Source organism: Molothrus aeneus, chromosome 21 (genome assembly GCF_037042795.1).
Source record: "Molothrus aeneus isolate 106 chromosome 21, BPBGC_Maene_1.0, whole genome shotgun sequence".
Classification (NCBI taxonomy): Eukaryota; Metazoa; Chordata; class Aves; order Passeriformes; family Icteridae; genus Molothrus; species Molothrus aeneus.
The window spans coordinates 5,569,199-5,595,874 of NC_089666.1; the positions used below are offsets into that span (position 1 = coordinate 5,569,199).

At 47.0% G+C, this 26,676-nt stretch overlaps 2 protein-coding genes across 2 annotated transcripts; both read left to right on the plus strand.

Moving 5' to 3' along the window:
* The first annotated feature begins 9,817 nt into the window (after positions 1-9,817).
* On the plus strand, positions 9,818-11,759 carry LOC136565576 (uncharacterized). The gene is made up of 3 exons (XM_066564230.1): positions 9,818-9,928; positions 10,948-11,632; positions 11,752-11,759. The coding sequence occupies exons 2-3, from the start codon at positions 11,002-11,004 to the stop codon at positions 11,757-11,759; spliced, it is 639 nt and encodes a 212-aa protein (XP_066420327.1). The 5' UTR covers positions 9,818-9,928; positions 10,948-11,001.
* A 27-nt stretch (positions 11,760-11,786) lies between these two features.
* Positions 11,787-24,849, plus strand: LOC136565416 (tetratricopeptide repeat protein 34-like). The gene is made up of 7 exons (XM_066563990.1): positions 11,787-12,530; positions 12,646-12,871; positions 14,470-14,662; positions 16,090-16,256; positions 16,693-16,960; positions 17,886-18,100; positions 23,624-24,849. Exons 1-7 carry the CDS (start codon positions 11,857-11,859, stop codon positions 24,140-24,142), a joined length of 2,262 nt encoding a protein of 753 aa, XP_066420087.1. The 5' UTR covers positions 11,787-11,856; the 3' UTR covers positions 24,143-24,849.
* Positions 24,850-26,676: the final 1,827 nt, after the last annotated feature.

Here is a 26,676-nt window from a genome sequence, read left to right on the forward strand (position 1 = left end):
TTTTTCAGCCTCACGGGAAGATACAGGAGGCATCTGGACACTGAGCTTTGTTTCATGGAGAGTTTCACTTTTTCTTTGTCCTATTTTCAAACAGAAAAGACTGAACATTTCCCAAAGTGACAACTCCAAGCACTGCTCTGGCTTCCTTATATGCACAGGCACTGATAAAAGGCAGAAAATAATAGTCAGTGCTAATTGCCAAGAGTTGCCTTAACTTCTTGTTTCCTTCAGGTGCACCTTGAAGACACATCAAACACACCCAGAGCCAGCAGAGAGCCTGAATGAGTTCAGTGTCTCTGCACTTTCATTAGCAGAAAAGCCACAGTTCATTTCCTAAAGAAAAAAAAAAAAAAAAAAGGAAATTGAAGGGTTGGTTTTAATCTTGTCCCGGCCTGAGTGAATCCAAGAGCTGGAGCAAATGGGATCCCCGTAAATCTAACGGCAGCCCCGGTGAAACCTTATCCCAGGCCTTCTTTAGGAAGTACTTAGTGTAAGAAGTAGCAGAACTGGTTAGTGGAAACAGACCCTCTCCTCCTGCTGCTGTGACCCTGCCAGATGTGGCACCAGGGCCAGAGAGGGACCCTTGCCATGGAATTAATCAGTTCCCATTTATTTAACCCCTCCCGTGCCCGTGCTGGGCGACTCCCCACAAGCCTGGAGGTTTCTGGGGCCACTCAAGGCTGAGAAAGGCACAGAAAAACCTTTGCTGGCCACTGAGAGAGCAGAAATCCGAACAAGCCATGAGATTCTGAGAAATCCCAGGTGCCCCTTGGAGCCCAGAGCTGGTGCTTGGAGGTAAGGAAAGGAGGAGGAGGAGGAGAAGGAGAAGGAGAAAGAAGGAGAAAGAAGGAGAAAGAAGGAGAAAGAAGGAGAAAGAAGGAGAAAGAAGGAGAAAGAAGGAGAAAGAAGGAGATCCTGGGCTGTGCCTTCACCTGGGCAGTGTTTGCAGAGCCTTGTTGCAGTTCCCAGCCCCAGGACCCCTCTTAGATGTCCTTCACACCCTGGAACTCGTCCTTACATGTACCCACCTCCTGCTCTGCCCCTGGAATGACTCCTGGAGTGGCTCTAATTCCCCTCTCCAAGCTGAATTCCCTACCTGGCTTCTCCCAGACTCACACATGGGGATTTCAGGGCTTGGGCAGCACTGCCCTGCCCTGTCCTGGGCTGTTCCCACATCCTCTGCTGACATCCCAGCTGTGCCTGCTGATCCCAGAGATCCCAGTGATCCCAGTGATCCCAGAGATCCAAGTGGTCCCAGAGATCCCAGTTATCCCAGTGGTCTCAGAGATCCCAGTGGTCCCAGTGATCCCAGTGGTCCCAGTGCCTGAGCTGGCCAGGAATCTCAGAGATACAGGCAAAAACTGCTGCCATGGATGGGGGCAGAGGGGAAATCTAACCCTGCAAAAAGGGCTGAGCTTACATGGTCAGTGTGGTGGATGGGAAACTGGAAAACAAAGGGAAGTCCTGGAAATGGAAATGGGAAGTTGAAAGGAAAGCTTAGGAAGCAAAAATGCACTTTTTGGGTGTAAGAGGAAGCTCTGGTATCTGCACTAATAGCAAGCAGGAAAACTGCTGTGCTGCCTCTTCCCACCTGTGCCTGAGCAGCATTATTTCAAGCTTCCTCATGTTGTGTTTTTTATTTAATTTTCCAGCGAACGCACTCTTTTATCATCCAGAACCGTGAAAGTAAATTAAGAAGAAATGGTTTTCTTTCAATTAGACTCACAGTTGCTTTGAGTAACTGCCTATAATTCTATTTAATGAAAAAATAAAATCATTATTCCAGCTCTCCCTGTGCCCTGACAAGCACACAGACGGGCCCCATTAGCAAGCACTGTAGATTTACTTAATTAGAAAAATATTTTGTTTTCTCCGATTTTTAAAAAAGGAGAAAGAAAGGAAAAAAAAAAAAAGAAAAGCAAAAAAGAAACCTCCAGGCACAATATTAATCTAACCTGTTACCTGGTGCTTAATAACTTATAAACTAAAGGCATCTATCAATCTATAATTTAGTTTTGCCTTTGATCTGCTCCAGCCCTTGGCTCCCAGTCTGGCAGCTGCTGCTGTGTTATCCTTCCTGCTTTGCTTCCAAGCACGAGGTCCCACACCCTGCCTGGGCTTTAATGGGATTTTTGGACACAGAACCCTGAGGCTGGAGGGTGCAGAAGAGCAGAACTTACACCTTGAGCTTGAGGAAATAACAGAACAACGGGAGGGAACCCAGTGCCCGCCCTGGACCAACCACCCACCCTCTGTGCCCTTCCCTTGGGGTGATGCTCTCATCCCACTCTTGGCTGAGGGGTGGGAGATTTTCAGGACATTATCTGCAGCTGTCAGTGACTGCCTGGACTGGTTTCAACACTTTGAGAACAAATATTCTGCTTTTGGTGAGCATTTCCACAGCAAAAGAGCCAAATATCAACAGGAAAATGAAATTACACAACCATGATTTGGGCCTGGCTGTGCCCAGCCCTGGTGCCCCCCAGGCAGTGACAGTGCAAACAAGGGCACTCTCCAGGAGAAAAAGACCAAACCCCACATTTCTGACAACAAATCTCATGGAGCTTCCACTGCACTGCTGGTAAAACCCAACAGAAAGTCCAGTGGGGATCCCTGAGTTGAGCACTAAGTGCCAGAGTTTCCTTGGCATTTCTCCTGGGAACAATCCCCTCTCATTTTATCTGCATCTCCCTTTCTTTCCTGATGATTATTATTCCTCTGGAGCAGAATGAATGCCTCCAAGAAGAGGAAGTTTCAATTAGGATGCCGAAACCCTAAGCTGTAGTTTTATGGCTTTAAATTAACATATAGAGATTCGCTCCAGGTACCGTAACAAAATCAACATCCAGCCATGCTCTCTGATTACAGAGCTGATAAAGAATTTATGGAACATAGCACAGGAAGCTCTGTCTTTGCTGCCTGCCATTCCAGGGGCAGTGCCCCTCGCTAGGAAATGATGGGGGCAGTGGCAGAGCAGATAAAACACACGGGGTTGCCCCTCAGCTGCTGTAAATCATCCCCTTCACCCCCTTCCCGAGCCATGCAGGGCTCTGGAGCTGCCTGGAGCACTCCACCCTTGTCTCATGCAACAATTCCTTCCCCTTTCAGCGTTCACTGTCTTTTCCTTGCTAAAATTACACATTAACCTCCAAGGACTGCAGTTTTTCACTGTACCCTTCATAGCCACTTTCTGCCTGCCTGAGCTGGGGGCTTTCAGATTTTCCCCCATCCTTACAGACTCTCTTGAATTAATAAAGGCCAGTGATGTGCCAGCAGGTAAATTCAAATGTCAAAAATCAAAATCTTTCTGTCTGATGGAAAAAAAAAATTAAAAAGGAAGAAGCAAAGACATTTAAGGCATTTGAGCCCCCAAAATTAACTCCTTCATTCTGGATTGAAAAGCCAGGATTTTGCAAGCAGCCTTTTGGGGCGAGTTCCGTGCGCTGAACCCACACGGCAGCGGTAGCTTTCCTGCTTGTGTGTTAATAAAAAATAAAAATAAATAATAATTGAGGGACTATTCCCAAACGGGCCCGTCGCTGCCCTTTGCGGCGGTGCGCTGGCCCCCCCTGCTGGCCAGGGCCCGGCGTGGCAGCGGTGTCGCTGCGGGACCGGCGGTGGCAATCGAGGCTGCGCCACCTCCTCAGCGCAATTTGGGCGCAAGCTCCTGTTTCTTTAGGCGTCATGACCACGGGAATCTTCATCTTGCTGTAAAGAGTCTCTGGATTCCCGTGGAATGGGGAATTCAGCCCTGGTTTGGGGTGAAAGCTGCGGTGAAAGGGGTTTTGTGGGATGCCAAATGTCCCGGTGGAACAGCAGGGATGCTCTGCGGCCGCATCCCAGGGAGTGTCTGCTGCCAGGCTCTAGGGCCGCCCTGCTGTCAAGAATCAGCATCAAAAATGCCCAAACCTTCTCTTGCAGATGTTTATCTGACCCATTCCCAAAATCCCTGGTGAGAGACCTCAGAACCTCCTTGGATAATGTGTTCCCATCTTAGGACAAAATTCCTGCTGCTTTCCATCAGATTATTGACTCCCGACCCAGTGAGAAGCGCTCTTGGCAGGGAAACGTGGGATAATTCCCAGAATGACATTTTATCCAAGGGATAAGAACAGGGTGAGCCTCATCTGGAGATTTTACCCATCCAGGATGATGGAAAAATCTCCTAAATCCAAATCCACACAGGTCACTGCACCTGCCATCAGACAGAGTGGGCAGCACTACCTACAAACCACAGCTTGCATTTCTCCTTCTATCTTCCTTTAATTATTATGTTCTTAAGACCAAATTCCAGCTCTCTGTTTAACTTTTGAGTGTAATTTTAAAAAATCCTTAAAAAGAAAAAAAATTCTTTGAAATGCATGTGAGCTAGCTTTATTTATATTGGAATATAAATAAAATAATTATTATTTATAGTGTAGTTGTGGGATGAAAGTATAACCACCTGCAAAAAATCCCCAAACAAATGAACAAAAAAATACAACCAAATAATCAAATTATATGTCAATAATCAAGCTATATTTAAATTTTCCATTAAATCAACAGAAAATTTCTGACAAAAAGGAAACAAAATTGGAGTAAAACTAAAGTAAATTAGTTTTTCTTAGGAAGTTCAGGATTTCTTAAGTAGATACCAATCAGGAAGGCTGAGAGAGCCTTGTGCAAGGGTGCCCAGAGCCTAAGTGTGCACAGGAGTGTGTAAGGGCACATCTGGGAACCCCAAATTGCCCAAAACAAACCCAAAACAAGCCCAGCACTGCAGCAGGACCAGCACAGGGAAAACTCCCTCGTCTGACTTCATTAATCCAACTCTTGCTCGTGTATCAAAGTGCAGCACGTTTCCTTGTAAAAATGATTAAGCTGCTAATTAAGCTGTTTATAACTTGTTTCCCTGGTTGCTAATGATAATTAACATGCAAATTAGCTGAGGGAAGAGAGGCACAGGGGTCCTCAGTTCATTACCAAGTTAATTACTGTTTGCATACTTAAACATAACAGTTATAAATGGTGGCATTTAATGTAATGGCCAGGATGATAATTATACCAACGACATTTTGAAAAGTCATTTCACTCTGTGCTATTTTTCTGGGTGATTGATGTTGCCATGGCTGCTTGATAAACTTACTGCAGGCCCAGATGACTTGGAAACAGCAGAACCAAACAAGTTATCCCTTAACAACATCCCCTTATCCCTGTTTGTTTGGAAAGCAGAGAAGGAATGAGGGGAAATAAGTGCAGAAAGCTTCAATATTAACAGAGGAGGGATAAAGTGGGATGGTTGACAGTGTTTAATTTCAGCTGGCAACATTAACAGCTTCCCATCTTTATCCCTCACGGTTATTCCAAGTTTTAGCAGTGCTGGGAGTCCCTTCTGAGGCTCAGCCCATCAAACTCTTCACTGTCCTCAGCCTCAAATAAACATGGAAAATCACACATCACACCAAAAATGTGGTGAGTTTGTCACTTTGCACTGGGAAGAACAGAAGCAGAGGGCACAGCTATTCTTTGGGAATGCCCCTTGCTTGGCACATTGAGGAATTTGTTCAAACAAACCTGTTTCAATGTCCCTCACTGGCCACAGAGGTGCTGAGCCAGCTGGAAAATCAGCCGAATTATGAGGGTGGGAAGTCTGGGATTTTGGAGTGTTTGGATATCCAGAGGTGGGTCTTGGTCCCCAGTCACACATGGCCCAACTGCTCCTGATTTCAGCATTTTCCATCTAGAAAAGCCTGGGCTTGCAAAGCCAGGCTGGGAAGTTCCAGTGGAATAATTCAGAGCAGGAAAGGACAAGATTGCAGGGGGTGAATTTTGTGATACTCAGCCAGGTCCTGACTGACTGGGTCAGATTAGAAAATGACCAGGATAAAACTTCTCTGGCCTGGGCCACCTTCCACCCACATGTTTGAGAGCTCTCTTAAACACCAGTTTTAATGACTGGACAAGGACTCAGAGCTCTGGTCTGGGTGACAAGGTGGTGATTGGTCACAGGTTGGATTTGATGATCTTGGAAGCCTTTTCCAACCTCATAATTTTGTGATTTCAGCTGGAAATTTCTACCCTCGAGCCTCTGTATCAGAGGATGCAGCATCAGAGGGGAAGGCAGGTGCGTGACCATCCTAAGGGAGCACCATGAACATCACAGGGGAACCTCCTTCATTCACCCCACAGATTTTTACTCCTGGTCAAGCACAACCTTTGTGCCTGTGGAATAGGCAGAGCCACTTCTCTGCCTCGCATGGAGCCACTGCAGAGCTCCCAGCACAAGGAGAACAAATCAAATTCTGCAACTGCACAGCGGAATCCCAGAGCCACAGCCCAGCCAGGCGCTGAGACAGCAAAGTCTGTGTGTGGTGACCTCTGGGTGCTTTCTGCTGTCACTGCTTTAATCTCCAGAACATAAACAAAGGGATTATTCCTTTTTCTAATGGAACAACCACGCTTTTCTTGTAATCTCACTCAAGTGCATCTTAATCCTGCTCCTTAAGGAGGATCCCTGCAGTCCTCTGCCTTGTCATTCTTATTGGGTGAGCAGAGATGAAAATAATCCAGTGCATGGAGAGATCACCTTGGCCTTCTGTGCCCACACACCTTCGTGCACCCAGGAGGTTGTGATTACCTGGTGAGCAGAAAACTTTGACTGAGGAGCTGCCTAACATATTCTATAACAGGGTTTTAAGTCCTATTATAGAATATAGGACTGGAGTATAGGACTGGAATATAGAATATAAGTCCTGGAGGAAAGGAGGCTCAGAGGGGACCTTCTTTCTCCACAACTCTCTGAGAGGAGGTATGTCAGGGAAAAAGGGACAGGAGGAGGGTAAATGGCCCCAAGGTGGACAGAGGAGGCTCAGCTTGGACATCAGCAGGAATTTCCCCATGGAAAGGGTGCTCAGGCCTTGGCAGGGGCTGCCCAGGGAGGTTTGGAGTGCCCATCCCTGGAGGTGTCCAAGGAAGGCCTGGATGTGGCACTCAGTGCTCTGGACTGGTGATGAGGTGGGGATCAAGCACAGGATGGGCTCTGATCCTGGAGATCTTTTCCAATCTCAATGATTCTGTGATAAAAACCACTCTTAAAAGACTGAAAACATCCTGAAAATTAATATTTCCTACCAAACTGCATTGGGAAGTAGATCTGTCACCGAGAACCCTTAGAGATCTCCATCAGAACTCTGCTGGGACCCAAAGGAGCAGCAGCAGCTGTGGGGACAGGGGGACACGGTGCCTGGGCTGCAAATTCCCTTCACAGGAGAAGGAAATCCTGCCTCAGGCTCACAACAGAGCTCCCAGCTCTCTCCCAACAGACTGGGGACGTGGAACTAAAGATGCCTCAGGATGAAATTTCATCCTGTGGCTCCACACACCAGCAGAGCTCCTCTGGCTTCAGTGGGGAGGGCACCCAGCCTGGATCATTTAGAAGAAACATCTTCATTCCCCAGCCTGAATGTTCACACCAGCCTAAAGAGAGCAGAATTTGGTGTCTGCTCTCCAGCCCAGGTACAGCTCAGAGTCATAAAATAAATATGAAAAACAGTCATAAAATAAATCCAAGATTTTTTTAACTTTGTTAATAACCCACCCCATTATGTTCCTTTCTGTCAAAGAAAGGTCATCCTCCTTTTAAGCCGAATTTTCAACCCCAAAATGCTGTTTTCTCAGCCTCAGCCAGAGCTGCATGTGGCATTTAACAGCTGTAAGAAAAGGGACTTGTTACCCTGCAGGAATTGAGAGCATTTAAAAGAAAGAAGTGTAGGATTTCTCAGCCCTGACTCTGAGCAGGGCTGTTGCACATGTGTTTGTGCACCTCCTGCTCTGCAAAGCAGGAAAAACAAAGTTTGCAAACTTGTTCTGTATTTATTCCCTCCCCATCCACCTCCCTTTAAAAATTCATCAGTAATCAGAGACATCCTGAGGAGCTGTTGTAGTAGAGTTACTATTTAATGCATGTGTAGCAGACTTAATATTTAATGTTTAGATAAACATCTCCACAATTTCCCTCCCCTGCCCTGTGTTTTTATGACCCTTTTAGGAAAGGAGCTGGTCTTATCTGCCCCACAGGACACACAGCAAATTGTCTGGGAGCTTGAGAAGAACCTCTAAGTCTTTAAGAGACTTTTCTGGTTCCACGTCTTACAACAACCGGTTTAAACACTCACACTCTCAGGGATCACACCAGGGCAGAATACAGAAATATTCTCTTTTTCCACTGAGCTCCTTAGATGTTGCTCCTCTTATTCCTTCAAGCTCCAGAGTTAAGAACCTAAATTGATTTAAGTTTGATACACAAAATGAAATTGGTTGTGTTTTCCTCACCTAAAGTCAACAAAACAACATTTCATGAGGCTGCTGCCTTTTTTGGCCAAGCACAGCATCCCCTAAACCATCCATGTACAGCAGAGAGCACACGGGATCCTTATCCAAACCAGCCTTTTCCAGCTGGAAATGATGGATGGAGGACAATGCCATCCTCACATGCTCTGTATCTACGGGGCAAAACGTGGCTGGAAGCAACTTCCAGCCCACTCAGTCATGCAGCAAAGTCAGATGATGGGTAATGATTTTTGCAGCCTGGACCAGGCTCTGTTGGAGGCTCCAGTCCCAATTTTATTCCCACAAGCTCTGCCTGAGCCTCCAAGGAGGGGCAGAGGCATTTGATCAAGCCAGCTCCCCTTAATGTGATTTCTATTTCAGAACTGCTTCTGTCGTGCCCTTGAGTCTTTTCCTGGCAATATCACCTGTGGCCCGATGTGACAGCAATGCTAAATTATATCTTGATGGCTAATTAGGGTAATTAAAGTGAAAGTAATCAAATCAACGTAATGGGCAAACTCTTAATAAAATGTCAAAAAATCTCTATTCATCATAAAGAGGTTTTTTTTTACTCTTTCAAATGTCAAAGAATGTGGAGAAAGAAAGAGTTGGACTTCAGAGTGGCCCTGGCTTAAAGGGACATCATCAGGCTGAACACTCCCAAAACCAGAGTTGATCTATTGCTAAAAACACTCTAATTGTTAAAAAATAAGGGCTGTGATTTAAAAATAAGGGTTATTATTTAAAACATAAGGGTTATTATTTAAAAAGTAGGAGTAGCTATTTAAAAATGAGGTTTACTGTTAAAAATAATGTTTATTATTAAAATACAAGGCTTATTAATAAAAAATAATGTTAAAAGTTTAGGTTGCCTCACAGAGTTTGCTGTTTTGTGTAAGTAATTTCCTGTATCTTGTCCTGCTGAGGGTCATGACCTGGGTTAGTTTCCTGAAGATGATGGGGAACATTTCTCCAAGGTGATGGGGATCTTTTCCCCAAGGTGAGGGGGATCCTTTCCCCAAAGTGATGGAGATCCTTTCCCCAAGGTGAAGAGAATCCTTTCCCTAAAGTGAGTGGAATCCTTTCCCTGAGGTGAGGAGGATCCCATCCCCAAAGTGATGGAGGGTCCTTTCCCCAAAGTGAGGAGGATCCTATCCCAAAAGTGAGGAAGATCCTTTTCCCCGAGTGAAATCCTTTCCCCGAGGTGAGTGGGATCCTTTCCCCAAAGCAGTGGAGATTTTTTCCCCGAGGTGAGTGGGATCATTTCTGTCAGATGAGGAGGATCATGCCCAGGCCATGCCCTGAGCATCCCTGCCGGTCCCTCGGGATAAGGAGGGAGAAGCTCAGGCACGGTTCCCGTGCCCGTCCCCGCCCCGTGGGACACCGGGACCGGGCAGTGTTTGCGGTCTCCAGGCAACACAGCGCCCGCTCCTGCCCTGTTCTCCCTCCCTCCTTTTCTCCTTCCTTTCCTCCATCCCCCCCGTCCCAGCCCCGTCTCGTCCCCTCTCAGGTATCGGCAGTGTCGGGCTCAGGTGTGCGGGATGAGGGGCAGGAGCCTCGTCCTGTCTGCTGGGTGGAAAAATACCGATTTTATCCTCCTTCCTCCAGGCCAAGAGAAAAGGTAAGGGGTGGGTGAAGCATCAAGGTGTGGTGGCTCTGTGTCCTCCGTGTCCCCACCAGCGGTGACATTGATGATTAAAAATTTATCAAATGGTTGTCCCAGCCTCGTTCATGGACAGGGAACACTGACCAAGGGGGTGGGTGCTTTCTCTGTGAACCTCTGTATGTTTCTCATCATGGCTTTACTCCCTCAGAAACCTGGCAGTGACCAAACCCTGGCTTTTCACAGTGCCTGGGTTTGCTGGCATCTGGCATTTGAAAAACTGCTCCCTGCAAATGGAAAAACTTGTGTTCCAGAGCCCCTCATGGCTGATTTTCTGCTAAAATTCTGCTCCATGGTCCTCCATTGCTGATTTGCTCTCAAACCTGTGCTCCACAGCCCCTCACTGATGATTTTCTGTCAAAACTCAGCTCCACAGCACCTCGTTGCTGTTTTTCTGCTAAAACTCTGCATCACAGCCCCTCATTGATTATTTTCTGTTGAAACTCTGCTCCACAGCCCACCATTACTGATTTTCTATCAAACCTCTGCTCCATAGCCCTTCACTGCTGATTTTCTGCTACAATTCTACTCCACAGCCCCTCATGGTTGATTTTCTGCTAAAACCCAGCTCCACAGCCCCTCTCTGATGATTTTTCAGCCAAAATTCTGCTCCACAGCCCCTCAATGCTGATTTTCTGCCCAAACCCTGCTCCTCACCCCCTCACTGCTGATTTCCTGCTCCAGCCCTGTTCCACAGACCCTGGTTTCTGATTTTCTGCTTAAACCCTGTTCCACAGCCCCTCATTTCTGATTTTCTGCTCAAACCCTGCTTCACAGCCCTTCACTGCTGATTCTCTGACTCCACAGCCCCTCACGGCTGATTTTTGCCTCAAACCCTGCTCCAGAGCCCCTCACTGCTGATTTTCTGCTCCACAGCCCCTGGTTTCTGTTTTTCTGCTCAAACCCTGCTCCACATCCCCGCATTTCTGATTTTCTGCCCAAACCCTGTTCCACAGCCCCTTGTTTCTGTTTTCCAGGCCCCGGCCATGTCCTGCCCGTGACGCTGCTCGGTGAAGGCCCAAGGCCCGGCCATGTCCCCTGAGGAGCTCGCCGCCCTGCTCTGTGGGGAAGGGGACGAGCACCTCTCCCTGCAGGAATTTCCAGCAGCCGCGGCTTTTTACCTGGCTGCCTTCAGCTGCTGCGCCCCCACAGCAGTGCAGAGAGTGAACTCCATGGCCCACGGGCTCTGGGAGAGAGTGGTGGCCACCTTGGAGGCCTGGTGCCAAGGCAAGGCTCAGATCCCCAAAATCCAGAGCAGGAACTTGGCCGTGGTGTCCCTCAGCGTGGGAATAGCTGCGATTTTCCTCTCCACCCTCATCCCCAACAACGTGGTGGCCTCAGTGTACGAGCTGGAGGCCCTGCTGAGGCGAGGGTGCTCGGAGGAGGTGGTGAGGAAATGCAATCTCCTGCTGGAGGGCAACCCAAGGGGTTCCATGGAGCTGCTGCTGCTGAGGGCGCTGGCACGGGTGCTCTCAGGGACACAGGTTGGGAAGGGAATCCTGGATTATGTCCAAGCCTTTGTGCTGCACCAAACTGAGGCAGCAGCCTACGTGTGCAGCAGGCAAAGGGAGCACCTGCCCCAGGTCATCCAAGCTTTCTCTGATCATCTTTCCACGTGCCAGGAGAAAAGCCCAGGCTGCAGATCCTCGGAGCAGTGGTTGGGTGAGTGCTACAGATTCCTGGCTGCAGTGGCACCGGGGCACGCCTGGGTGTGCAGGGCACGGGCAGCCCACCTCCGAAAAACAGGAGAGTTTCAGGAGTGTGTGGCTGTTTGCACCAAGGCCCTTGAGGGATTCTCAGCTGCGAATCTCGGAGGTGAGGACGTTCTGGCTCTGCTCCTGGAACGAGCTGCTGGGTATTTCTTCCTGGGAGGATGCACGCAGGAAATGATGCAGGATTTAGCAGCAGCTTTTGCAGCAGACCCTGCCCAGGCAATGAAAGGCTTTGAAGAGCTTTTCTCACCCTGTGATGCTGAGAAGATCGAGGAGCAGGCCAGAGCTGCCCTGGAGGGGAGGTTTGCATCCTACAGGGAGGCTGTGCGTGCTCGGGCTGAGCTCAGGGGCACCTGTGGCACTGAGCTGCTCCCTCCTGTCATCCAGACAATCCAGCTGCTCCTGCACATCTGCCCAGGGTCCAGCCGGGAGCTCAGGGTCCGGCTGGCAGACTGTCACCTCCTGCAGGGACACCCCAGGGCTGCCCTGGACATGTGTGAGCAGCTGCTGGCAGCAGAGCAGAGCACGTACCACAACACCCTGCTGGCACTGCGAGGCTTCTGCTCCCTCCACGCCCAGAACCACCACGGAGCCCTGCAGGACTTCCAGAGGGTCATCGAGCATGAGTCCCCACATCCCAGCAGCTGCATCAAAGCCCTGTGTGGGCGTGGGCTGATCCGTATTTCTGGTGGCAGCAATTACTTGACAGCCCTGGATTATATCACAGCTTGCCAGTTGAAGCTGGATGAAACCATCTTCACCATCAAGTCCTATGTGCCATGGAACCAGAGGGGATTGCTGCTGAAGGTCCTCCAGGAGGAAGGACAGATGATGCTCCAGAAGAAGAGGTACCCAGGAGGCAGCTCATTTTCCTTTCAGAAAAAGCAAACAGGGCTGTGCACATCCCTAACCTTGAAGGTGTTTTGTTTTGTTGGCTTTTCTTTTTTTTTTTTCCCACTCCAGAGATGCCCCTGGGGTTTTCCAGCTGGCTTCTCTCTTGGTGGAGCTGGACAGCTCTGACGAGGCATCCCGGATCCTGTGTGCTGATGCCCTGTACCAGATGGGCCGTGGGGAAGAAGCCCACGAGATGCTGTCACTGGCCCTCTCCAGAAACCCCCAGAGGGCTCCTGTGCTGGCCAGGCTGGCCCTGCTGCAGCTCAAGAGAGGCTCTGTGTACGATGGCAACCAGGTAAGGAGCACTTGGAAAGCCTCATCCTCAGGGTCATTCCCTCCTCAACAGCTGATTTGCCAAATTTGCCCCAGACAGCAGTGAAATTACAGATTAATCCCTGTGTTCAGTGGTTTGGGTGCATTTCCCCTTTATAACTAAACTTTGCTGTTAGGAGCTCCCTGAATGGCAGCAGGGAGAGAGCTGTGACATAGTGAATCTTGGAGCCCACATACAGGACCTCTAGCAGAACATAAAGGTGTAAATAGAGGGCTGATGTTGCCATCAAATCATAGAATCACAGGAATTTGTGTCCAAAAAGGCCACACAAGGACTCCCAGTTAAATCCAGCTCATTCCCCACGTGATTTTTAATGGCATTTCTCAGCACTTTAACCAGGCAGTCCCTAGGGACAACATTATGGGATTGGGAATGTTCCCTTAGAGAAAAGAAGGCACCTCCCCAATTATCCTAACAAAGCCTTGGAGAAGAAAGACACAAATTCAGAAACTCCCATATCAGTCTGCAGTTTTCTTTCTCCAGTGCTGATAAATTGTGCTGGAAACCCTAAAAGCCATTCCAGCAAAGTTGGTTCTCCTACCCAGGATTACAAAGCTGAATTCCCAGGGTCTGCCATCAGAGGGAACTATTGTATTCTTTTTAAAATGCCACATAAATTCTGCTAACCCATACGGAGAAAGGTTTTATTGTCAGCACTTCACTACTGCCTATGAAAAATAAAAGTTTGCTGTAATTTGCTGCTTTTAGGATGGCGGTTAATGAAGGATGTGGCTTTATTACAGTGCTCTCTTTGGAAGTTGGATTTCCATCTGCAGCTTCTGCTGCAATTTCTGCATGGAACATCTGAAAATTTCTCTTCAAAATATTTTTAGCCCGCCTGCTGTCAGATGCCAATCACTTTTATCTATCAATAAAACAGAGAAAGTTATGAGTTCAAGGGATGTGTCTGGTACATCAGGATAACTTTGTTCTTGTCCACTTCTCTGGCTCAGATTTGAATATCCAGTCCCTGCTGAGCACTGTAAAAACCATCTTTTGATTCATTTTCATTGGAAATTATGTTTAAAAAGTGCTTGTTGAGGCAAAGATACCAAAGGTCAGACAGGATTCTTTTCCAGAAGGACAGTACTTTATGAGTGCTTTTCCCAGATTACCAATAACAATACTAAAAATAACTTACAGCACTTCCCTAATTTTCCATTAATCCAGTGGTTTTGATTTTGCAGTCAAAAGGGTCACTGGAATCCTTGTGTTCCACAGGAACATTCTCTTTTTTGGGCAGTCGTCCTGTATTTATAAAAACACTCCACTGTGCCAATGTGGATGCTGCCCAAAACAAAGCAGGCAGCACCAGGTATTTGCCCAGGATTATTTCCACAGCTGCAGTGGTGGTGAGGAAAGATAAGAATTCCTGTTTTCTCCAACCTGCATTCACAGCAGGGCCAGCTGAGGGGATAAATCAGGGAGATTTGTGATCCTGGGCTGGCTGAAGCTCCAGGGAGAGGTGGGGAAGCTGGGGAAGGACACAAATCTCTCACACACAGCCTCAAATCCCATTCAACTTTTTCTCTGCTGCCTTTTCCTCTCCCATCCTTAAGCTGCTGAGGAGACTGATCAGAATTGGAGATTCCTCCTGCCTCCTGCCAGTGCTGGACATTTTCCAGGACGAGGACAGAAAGCTGCTGCAGAGGCACTGCCGCTGGCGAGCCCTGGCCATCCTGAAGGGCAAACAGGAGGCTGCTGCCATCAAAGAGGCCATTGCCCACCTGTCCTTTGCCATCCTTGCTGCAGGTAGGATGCCAGGATGCCCGTGGGGATTTGCTCCTAAGGGAAATTATGTGGGTGGGACAGGATGTCCAGATGTCCTGTGTCACCTCCCCGGTGAGGGCTGACACAGCAGGTTCACCTGGGCCAGGAATTTTAAATTTTAAATTTCAAAAATTTTAAATTTCAAAAATTTTAAATTTTAAATTTCAAGGAATTTAAATGGGTTCACCTCAATTCTATGGGGACATCACCCCCTCTTCTTCACCCAGTGCAAAGGAGTGAAAGCAGCCCCTCACACATTTCACCATCCCAGCTTTCCCTCAGGAGAGAGACCAGGCTGACATGGAAATTCTTCTGGCGTGTTCCAAGTAAAACCATGTTTGTATGGAAATCTGCCTTTCACTCTGAGCAAATGTTATGACAGCAGCACTGAAGAGAAGAGAGGCTGGCTGGTGGAAATGGAATAAAAACCCTGTTAATTGCTTGGAGATGGTTCCATTTCACAGCCCGTGCATTCCAGCTTATCAGCTCCCCACCTGCTAGAACAGATGCTTGTTAAGAAATAGATATTGTCTTTAGAGGAGCCAACTGGTAGAGCTCCAGAGTGATAATAACCTTTGGTACAGAAGTTTTGGAGCAAACCAGGAGGGAGAAAAAGCCTCATTACTGCAGAGGAATTGCTTGGAGCCTGTCTGCTGGCTGATCCCTGCAGGCAGCTGCATTTGCTGACCTCCCTATGAAAACATATTTCCAGTGGCACTGATGATTTATCATCCAATATTGGATGCCACAGTCATTGATTGCAACCCTGAGCATATTAAGATCCTTATCGAAATTGCCTTGGAAGGAAGGGATATGTGGATGGCAGGCAGAGAAATGCTCTGCAGGCAGGGAATGGAGGGACCAGGATTTTCTCTGACAACTCTATGTGTTTATTTGGGCAGCACTTGTGTGAAAGCAGAAGAAAAAAAAAAAGAAAAAAAAGAAAAAGCAGCTCAGTATCACAAATCCCAGTGCATATTAATTCTGGCAGGGAATTAGTCAGTCCCATCTGGATAACTCATTTATCCAAAACAATGTGTACCTTCCCTGCCCGTGGGAGGGGGCTGGGGACTCTTTAAGGTCCCTTCCAACCCAAACTATTCTGTGATTCTGACCCCACTTTATTAAAACAGCCAAATGGCTTCGTGCCTCCACTCTCACGCAGTCCCAGATCTCCCTCTTAGGGCTTTCTCCTCTCATTCCTGCTGCTCCCACTCCAGCCTGACACAGATTCTTCTTTCCTTTCAACACGTAGCAGGAATTCCACTTGCAACAACAATAAAGGAAACTTCCACTTAAGCAAACTCTCATTGTACTTCATCCTGAGGTATCCTCAGGCCAAGTGGAGCTTTTTTGGAGCTTCCTGTGGGTATCCTTGCAGTAACCATGGCTGCATCCCTGTCCTCCAGGTGGTTATGCTGAGGATTGCCTTCTCACCAGGGCACGATGCTATGGGCGCCTTGGGCAGATGAAAACTGCAATTTTTGATTTTAATGCTGTCCTGAAGGAGGATCCCAGGAATGTGCAAGCTCTGAGTGGCCGAGGGTTTGTTCACCTCGCTCTGAGGCAGCAGAAGGTACTGTGGGGCTTTGCTGGTTTTTCTGAGGGTACTGAACAAAATGAGTGTAAAACATCACAGAATTTGTTGTGGAATCGCTGGAATCAGGAGTTTCTCACAGAATTTGGGCAGTGAAAGGCTCTGGCTTTGGCTGGGTGTATGAACAGCTCATCTGGCTTTGCTGATTTTCTTTCCAAGCCTAGGGAAAGGAGGGGTAAACCTTGGTCATGATTTTCTGTGATAACCCAAGGAGTTTAAAGCACTTTGCAAACACTGATTCAAACCTGCCTTTATGACCTCCTATCAGCTTTGCAAATGGAAAAGCTGCAGCACAAGGACAGGGAAGAGCAGAGTTTCTCCATGGTTCAGCAGAGAACAGAAAGCAGCTAAAAGAACAAATGATCAATACTTAATTATTGCTTCCACTTCTTTCGTTGGTGCTGTTTTTCCACAGGAGGCAGTGCAAGATCTGATCTCAGCACTGAAGGTGGAGGCAGGAGCAGTGATCCCAGCAATCCTGTCCTTGAAGCCTGAAGCCCAAGGGTTGGTCACTGGGTGGCTCCTCCAGCATGGCAGGGCCACTCTCAGCGAGCTCATGGCCACCAAAGATGTCCCAGGAGAAGAAACCCTTGGGGACCTACTCACGATGGCAAAAGCACTGACCAAGATCTGCAGGGCTGCACAACATCACATCTTCTACACTGATGTTCTGATGGCAAATGGTGAGTTCCAGTCCTTCAGCACAGCTGGTCAGGCCTCGTGAGGGAGCAGAAAATGGATAGATGTAAATATTAAATGTCAAGGGTGTTGCTGGATGGTTCTAGGTGGTGCTGGACGGTGCTGAATAATGCTGGATGGTGCTGGGTAATGGTAGATGGTGCTGGATGGTACTTCTCAAGAGAAGTTTGAAAACACTCTGGGACAGGGTATTCTTGGGACTTTAACTGGTCAAAGTGACCCCAAGATGTGTTAGAAAGTCTCTTTTCCCAGCCTGGCAGTCGAAGAAGGAGTCAGAACTCTTCAGTTCTTGGTCTCAAGGTTGTTTATTGCTTCTTATCTATAAAATTCTTTCTCCTGACCTGCCAAGCTCCACTCAGCAGGTCAGACAGAGGTACGCTGGCAGCCCGCAGGGCAGTGTTATCTTTTATACTAAAAACTACGTGTACAATATTTACAATTCCTTCCCAATACCCATCACCTATGTTAGACAGTGAGCTTCTACTCTAAACCAACCCAAAAGTGCCACCATCACAGCAGAAGATGGAGGCCAAGAAGGAGAAAGGCTGGACATGCCCAGATTCCTCCATCTTGCCCCCTGAACCCCCATTCCAAAAACCCAAAAAAATCTATTTTTCACCCCGTGACAAACTGATTATTATTCTACTTATACTTTTGTGGCTTGCAGATCCTCATCTAAGGTTGGTAACTTGCTCCATGGGTCATAATCAAAACCACAGGCATCTTGGGCTCTGTGCCCCCTGGCAGAGGTCCTGGCAATCCAGGACAGCCAGAGAGATGCCCTGAACTCTGACATAATTAACACCTTTGGATGTGGACTGGCTGCCTGACCCCTGCCTCGCTGTGGTTTCTCGGTACCTTTCTCCCCATGGGATGGGTTATGGAGTTTGTGCTGGTGTTCCCCAACAGGAAGGCACCAAGAGGCCCTCAAGCACCTGCAGGAAGCCTTTGGCCACTGTCCTGCTGAGGACACAGCCAGGGCTCGCTTGGCTGTGCTGCAGCTGCAGGGCAGGAACGTGGCAGGAGCAGCTGCCCCTCTCAGTGTCCTGGCCAGGAGAGATGAGAAGGACTTGGCCTTTCTCCTGAACTTTGTAGACACCGAGAAACAGCAGCACCTTGCTCAGGTACAGCCCTTTTATTTGGATCCCACATCTGTGGATTCCGTGGGGAAATAATTGGGAAGCAAAACTGGGATTTTGCAGGAATTTCTCCCTGCCTTGAGAAGTGCGTGGGGAGAGTTTCAGCAGATGGATAGGGCACAAATTGGTTTTTCAGCCAGGGAGTTGGAGCCAAACTTCTTCCACTGCAGTGACCCTGATCAGTCTCTAGTAATCCATCACTGCCACATCTGAGCACTTGGGATTCCTTTTCGGTCTCCCTAGCACAAGAGCTGGTGATGCCCACACTGAAATTCAGGGGGTGTGAGGGCAGCAGGTAGAGATTTAACAGATCATTGCTAATTGTTGTACTCTGGGGGATACACGGGGCTCATGGATGGCTCCTGGTGAAGGGGGATTCATGTTTTGTTCATTTTCACGATGAAAAGAGCTGAGTATTTCAATTCAGTGACATTAAATACTTCCACCCTTCATTTGTGCAACATTCAGGATTTCTAATATGATCTCATTTTTACAAAATAAAGGTTTTGAGGCTGGTTTTCTTAGCTAAAACTGACACAACAATGCCACAAAGCTCTGATCCCCCCCAAGTATTTATTATTCAGCATTTTTTCTTGTTTCTCCCCCAAAGTACACCCAGAAAGTATCTCCAATAATAAGACAAGAGAAGGTCAGATTGATGGTGAAGAGTTTTAACACTCAGCCAAGCATCTGCAATTCTGATTACCCAGAAGCTCTGGATTCTGAGAATGAGTTTGCTTCCTTTTATTCAATTTGTTGCTGGTGTGCACCCTGGTGAGAAGCTATATTGTTATGCTCTCTCCCAGGTTATAAAACAAATAACATGCTGATATCCTTAATGCAGCAAGGGGAGCCCTTGGAATGTATTTTAACAGAACAGCAGGAGGATATAAGTAAACAAGTATTAATTTACCAGCCCCCAGACATGACCCATTACAGAGAAAAGAGCCCCTCTCTTCTAAATAATGTAAAAAGTTCAGTCTTAGGGGGAAGAGTTGGAAGATTTCAGAGGCAATTTGCAATCTTCCACTTTAGAAAGCTGATAAAGGAACAATTGAGACTGTGACTAGGGAGGCCCTAAGGAGGTGTCTGTAAATGAAGACACATTTTAGAGCTGAATTTCCCCTGCTGCCACATCACTCCTTCTGTGGGGGTCTCACAGCCCAGTCCATCCATGCTGCTTCCCTTCTGAGGCAACACAGGAGGAAGAAAAGAACTTGTCAGGAAGAAAAGAAAAATGAAAAGAAAAAAATCAAACTAACATTTGTATCGCTTATACTGCACTGACAAGTGAGAACCCACTGGTGCCACACGTGAGTGAAGCCTTTAAAATGGGAGAGAAACTTACTTCTGTCTCTTTTTGGCAGCTGTGTTTGAAATAAAACCCCTCACTGTGGCTTATTTATCATGAGAGATTGAGACAAGAGGTGTGACCAGGCTGATTCCAAAACTGGAGCCCAATACCAGGGTTGGGAGTTTAAAAAGAAAACATTGCTCCCTTTCATCTCATGCTTATAACTGTTTGAACTCAAGCACCTGGGAGTCTTTAGATGTATTTTGTGACCAGGGGATGAGTGTGTGCTCTCTGGGGTGTGGAAGGAATTATTTCATCCACCTGCCCAGTGTCTCAAAGAATTTCCCAGCAGCACTTCCTTTTGCCTGTCAGCTTATTCTGGTTTGTGAAAGGAAGATCTCAATAAAAGCAAAGTTTTAAAAGCTTTCATACAGAATTAATGCTAAAATTCCCAATGATGGCCTGGCTTTGCCAGAGTTCCTACCCTGGGAGAGGGAGTTTGCTCTGTTCCTGAATTTCCCAGGTAGGAAAAGAAGAGTTCAGAGTTCACACCCAGTCTCAGCACTCCAGCACAAAAGCATTTCTGCCACATTGTTTTTTGAGAATTTGGAATTACAGGCATTTTTAAAACGTGTCATCATTATCCTGGAGCCAGGTCTGAAGAGCTAAAAATAGTTCTCCATAAGCTGAATAGGAAAGGGTGGAGGAAGGACAGAGCTCCTTGATGTACTCTTTCCCGTTTCATAGAAAACAAAGCCATAAAATTCTCCCATTATTTATAGTGAAAGTGGTCCCATGCTGAGAAATTTGTAAACAACTGGGAGAGCCCCATGGGAATAGGAATCTGAAAGATTTATTAAGCTGCAAAAGGTCAGAGGAAGGGAGTTTGCTTTGCTGCTCGTGCAGCTTCAACCCTTGGCTTTCCTAAGTCAGGGGTAAATGCACGACTGATTCTGAACCCCTCACACAGATCCTTGGGGCTGCAGCTGCTGTGGAGATCCAGATACCTACAAAAAAAGTCTCCAAAACTACATGGTCTGTGCCAGAATTAGGTGAAGTTGCCATTCCACATGGCCTTCATGGCATGTGCAGGTGGAGAAGGAAAAACTTGCTCCAAACTCTCCTGGAAACACCTAACCCTCTCCTGAAGCTCAGAGTTTATCATTCCACCTGTTGGGATTTGCTGCTCAGGGAATGACCCTTGGCCATAAATTCCATGCCCCATAAACTCCTCACTCTTTTTCTTTCTAAGGAATTAAGCCTTGGTCATATCATAAGATTAGTCCCTAGAGGCAGGAACCAAAAAATGCTACAAAAATATGTGTATGTTCAGTCTTTTACACCCAGTGAGGTGAATAGATGGAAAAAAGGGACACAGAGACCTAATCCAGGGATCCACTCATGGCCCTTTCCAGGTGGCACATGAATTATTTCAGTCTGAAAGCCAAAATCAAACTTTTAGTGACAACTTGGACTCCAGTTTCCCTGGAATGCACTCTGAGGATTTTCCTGCCCTTCCAGGTCACCTGCAATGAGGCTGATGACAAAAATGCTTCCCAAAGGCCACATGCAGGGAGCAGCTGAACTCAGCTGTGCCATCCTTCTGGCTTCCCTTGCCTTCTCTCCCTGAGCCTGGTTTTCATCTTTATCTCTGTTAGGAGATAACATGCAAGCTGCTGATTAATCCTTCCCTGTTACACTCCAAAAACATCCCAGCTCAGGTCCCTTAAATCGGGCAGAGCCAAAAGAGAATCCAGAATCCAACTGTCCAACCTTGCTCCATCTGCAAGGGTGAAAGGGAATCCTTTCTTTTCAGATGGGATTTTTCCTCCAAGTGTGTGTGGCAGGAAAGGCAGAATCTCGTGGCTTGATGTGGGGACTCTCAGGGAAATGGGAAGAAATGCCACATTGCAATATTGCTCAAGTGAATAAATGCAATATTGTGGTGCAATAACCCCAAATGCCCCGGGTTAGAGCACTGAAACCTCCAGCATCAGATTCAGCATTCAGCACAACAACAACCATTGTGTTTTCTTCTGCCTCTGAGACAACAAATTCACCTTAGAGGCTGAAAATGACAATTTAACTACACAAACACAAGCTATCTTAAGGAACTGCACTGAGTTCCTTAGAACAATGTGATCCAGAACTCTGGAATTTCTAGGGGGGAACAAAAAACACCTTCTCTTGCCAAGATGCTCCTCAGGCAGCTGCAATTCCACCTCGATCCCTTGTTAAATTCCTGCCACTGAGAGGACACTTGGGTTGAGGAGTTGTTTTAAAAACATTTCAAAGGACAAAGCAAATGTGCTGCTCTTTAAATGTACACAGACATCTGAGATGTGTTTGGACAGGCTGCCTGAAAATTTATGGCCAGAATTGTTAAAGCCAGGGGTTGACACTATTTGGGGAGAAGTCTTATTGCTATTTCTCTGCGTGAAAGCTGAGACACTCCTTAATAAATATGATTATGTCAAGAAAAATAGCAATAGATATATATTTTATATTTTTTTTATATTTTATATATGTATATAATATTTATTTAGCAATATATATTATATAGAGATATATATTGCTATATATATATCTGTTGATATATATACATATATATATATAATGTGCATTATAATGAAATAACTGGGGCAGAATTCCTCCTAAACCATGAGAATAAACAAAATTATTTCATGCCACTGCTCTCAGATGAGGTGCTGGGACTTGCCCTGCACTATTGATTCCTTTCCTGCAGAACCTGTTCTCAGTCCTGGCAGACAGAAATTAATCCTAACCCCAGTCAGCCAAAATAAAAGGGGCACACAAAGAAACTGGAGGACCTGACCTGGCTGTCAGGTGTGGCTACTAAACCAGTGGCTGGGCTAACTGGATTTCTGCATCCACAAGCAGGAGTTACCCCTGAAATGAGGAGGATGCAAATATTTATCCTTTGCTTGAGCCTCAGCTTGTTTGGCCCAGCCTTTTGCAAGCCCTCAGCTGCTGATGGCAGCCTTTATAACCTGAATATTCACTCTGCTGCAGCGCATTAAAAGCTTTATTTATTACCAATAAAAGGGAATAATGAGAAATCCATTTGAGGCAAATACTTTTAATGGACTTTTCTTCATTGACCTCCATGAACCTAAAAATTATGTGGCTCTTTCAGCCTTCTCTATTTTCTTGTTGTTGTTTTTCCCTTCAGATGAGGGCAGGGAGTTCAAATTGCACTCAAGATTAACAATTAGCAAAGCCACCAGTTGGCCTTTTTTTTTTTAATTAATCTTAGGTAAGCTCCAGTAGAGACAAAAATTTCATTTTTAGCTCTTGCATTTGTGGGACAGCACCTGGGGATGTTGGTCCAGGCACCTTTTTGTTCATAATTCCTAAGAAATTTAAACAAATTCAGAAGAATTTCTGTGCAGAAAAAAAGGACTTTAGAAGCTCCTGAGATAGCAGCAAGTTCCCAGTGGGCCAAGAATTTTATATCCTGGTCATATCATAAGATTTGCCTTGGTCATATCATAAGATTGAATAGATGGAAAAAAGGGACACAGGGACACAATCCAGGGATCCACTCATGGCCCTTTCCAGGTGGCACCTAAATTATTTCAGTCTGAAAGCCAAAATCAAGATTTTAATGACAAGTTGGACTCCAGTTTCCCTGGAATGCACTCTGAGGATTTTCCTGCCCTTCCAGGTCACCTGCAATGAGGCTGATGACAAAAATGCTTCCCAAAGGCCACATGCAGGGAGCAGCTGAACTCTTATCTGTATGCAAAAATTATTATTTCTCCAGCTAGATGTAATTCCAATATTTGATAAAACAACTAATTAGTGTCTGTGTGTATGACCAGTCCAGACTAGATTTTTTTCCACTAATTTTTTCCCCTTTATGTCACTATAGGACATGAAATAACATGAGCGCACATAGCACTGCTCTCAAGGTGAAAAAAGGGAAGTTTATTTCTTAACTCTAACATTTACAGTTTTCTAAAAGTGACAGTGGATTAAAGGGTGACAGTGCCACCTCTCCAATGACACTGGACAAACTAACAATCTATCAAATTTCTTTTCTTCCACAAAAGAATGCAAAACAACAAGTTATTTACAGAAGGTGTGTGAGAAAGTTTGTTACAAGAATGTAAACATCAGAAAGCTTCGAGAATCTTAAAAAATCAGGGCAACACCTTTATTAACTAACATGGATTACTCTGTCCCCACAGGCAGCAGCCCAGGAAGGGAAGGTGCTGATGAAAGGCCACAACCACCAGCAGGCTCTGGGCTACCACAGCCTGGCTGTGCTGGCCAGCAGGGCCAACCCCAGGTACCTGAGGCACAGAGCTGCCTGCCTGATGCACCTGAAAAAATATGAAAAAGCTCTGAAAGACATGGAAAAAGTGATCCAAGGGCATGGCTGTAACAGCCCAAAAACACAGGCTGGGGATCACTGCTGCCAGGGCTTCCTGCTGCTGGCCCTGGCTCGGGAGGAGGCAGCAGTGCAGCACTACATGCAAGCCCTGCAGCTGGACGAGCCCCTGGCCCTGGGCACCATCTCTGAGTGCCCTGGCAGGGAATCTTTAACCCAAACTTTTCACAAAATTGCACAATATAACTTTGAAAAGCAGCGTTATGAAGAGGCCTGGAAAATCACAGACTATGGGCTTAAAATTGGTAAAAGTTCTGATCTCCAGAAGCTGAAAGCAAGACTGAAAAGAGAGGCATCAAGCTGTAGCATACATTGATTTCTCTGTTTGGAGATTTTCCAGTCTGATTGCTTTCTGGGAGGCTGCAAGAATGAAGGAAAGATGAGGAAGATAAGAAAGATAAGAAGCTGATGATAAATATGCAACAAACACTGAACATGGAGCAGCAAAACAAAACTGACCAAGAGAGCAATGAGGAAAAAAAGCAAATTGCAGCATTCAGGATTCCTTAAAATTATTGTGGATTATGTAAACTCCCCATTGTGAAAAAAAGCCTTTTTTCTGGCTAAACAACAAATTCTAACACACAGGTTCCAGTCCTACTGAAGGAAAACATTCAAATAAATTGCAGCTCATGAATAATAATAATGTATTTCCTAGCTAGCATTTGATGAGCTTTAACACTGTTCAATCAATTTGCCTTATTTTTATGGGCCAGTCAAAAGGATCAGTCAGAAGTAACTCCTGTAAGGTGTTTGTGAAGGCCCTGTCTGTTGGTTATTGGTTACTACTGGAAGGAAAACATGATCCAGATTTTTTTTTTTCAGCTTGCAAATGGAGCCGACAGTTGTTTAAGGATATAATTTCATGCTTGGAAAGAAGCTCTCCCACAGCATCTTGATGCACATTATGGGGAAAAAGCCTCATCAGTGTCACTAGCAATAAAATATAATTTGAAGGGGTGTGTTACACCCTTCTCCTGCTGCCACACCAAAAACCTCCTTGGGCTAACCCAGAGTGAGGGACCTGACTGGATTTAAACTTGTGTGTGTGACTTTTGCTTTCAGGTTTTTTAACTCATTTTTAAATTTAGAATAAAAAATCCCCAGCCGGGTTTTTTTTTTTTTCCTCAGTCCCGGTCGGTCTGTGAGGCAACGTTCATCACCAAAGTTTGGGTGCAGACCATCCAGGGACCAGGGTTTTGGTCAGGCAGGAGGATCTTTTGGAGGCTACCGGGAACCACGTTCCCGAGGACCAACGATTGCTGGGGTGTAATTTAGCAGTTGTGATGAGAGGGATGGTGAGTTTGTGTGTCATCTGGAGGGGATGTTAATGGTAGATGAGTGTTGTTTTCTGTGTGCTTTTGTTGGTTTGGGTTTCCTGTAACAATAAATCAACATGTAATGAAAACAGAAAAAGGTTATCATCTTGTGTTAATGTGTATTGCTCTGTATTGCTCTGTATTGCAGGGTGAACACAGGGTGAACTCTCTCCTCCTTGCTGTGACACCTGGGCTGGCAGGGATGACACAGTGACCTCGGCCAGCCAATGCTGCCTGTGCCATCACCTGGCACTGACGTGCTTGATGGAAATCATTTTGCTGGGATTTTTCTCCTGAGAAGCCTCAGAACAGAAATGGAACCAATAACAATCTGCTGGCTGTGGAGTGTGGGCTGGAGATGGTTTAGCAACAGGGGCATCTTGAATTGGTCTCCTGTGCATTGTTTCTACTTGATGACCAATCATGGTCCAGCAGTGTCGGGGCTGTGAGCAGTCCCAGGTTTTTATTATTCATTCCTTTCCAGCTTTCTGATGTCTCCTTGCTCTTTTAGTATAGTTCTAATATCTCATTTTCTTTTAATAGAGATCATAAAATAATATTTCAGTCTTCTGAAAGGTGGAGTCAAGATTCTCGTCTCTTCCCTTGTCCTGGGGACCCTCAAACACCACCACAATCAGCGGCCGAGCGGGTTTGTGCGAGCCTCTCAGGAACCCTCGGCCAGTCCCGAGTCAGCAGAAACCGGGGGGGCAGCCCCGACACAGCCGAGAGCAGGGAGACACTCTCTGTGCCCCGAGGGTACTGAGGGCACCTGGGCTGGGGGGAGACACCCTCTGTGTGTGCCCCGAGGGTACTGAGGGCACCTGGGCTGGGGGGAGACACTCTCTGTGTGTGCCCCGAGGGTGCTGAGGGCACCTGGGCTGGGGGGAGACACCCTCTGTGTGTGCCCCGAGGGTGCTGAGGGCACCTGGGCTGGGGGGAGACACCCTCTGTGTGTGCCCCGAGGGTGCTGAGGGCACCTAGGCTGGGGGGGAGACACCCTCTGTGTGTGCCCCGAGGGTGCTGAGGGCACCTGGGCTGGCAGGGAGACACTCTCTGTGCCCCGAGGGTACTGAGGGCACCTGGGCTGGGGGGAGACACTCTCTGTGTGTGCCCCGAGGGTGCTGAGGGCACCTGGGCTGGGGGGAGACACTCTCTGTGCCCCGAGGGTGCTGAGGGCACCTGGGCTGGGGGGAGACACTCTCTGTGCCCCGAGGGTGCTGAGGGCACCTGGGCTGGGGGCAGACACTCTCTGTGCCCCGAGGGTACTGAGGGCACCTGGCCTGGTCGCCTTTGCAGCAGAAGAGACACCAGAGACAGCGGTAGAAGATAAAGGGCCGACTCTTAGCAGGGGTTAATCCAAGGTTTTATTAGGAGTCCCATAGGAGCTCCTGCACCTCAGGGGGCTCCTGCCGAGAGCCCCAGGGAGATGTGCCAAGTTTACATTTAAAGGGAGGTGGAAACCGACAGTAGATAACATCCTACCAACCAATTAAGTGACCCTAAGGGATGGGTACTGGGGGATGGACATATA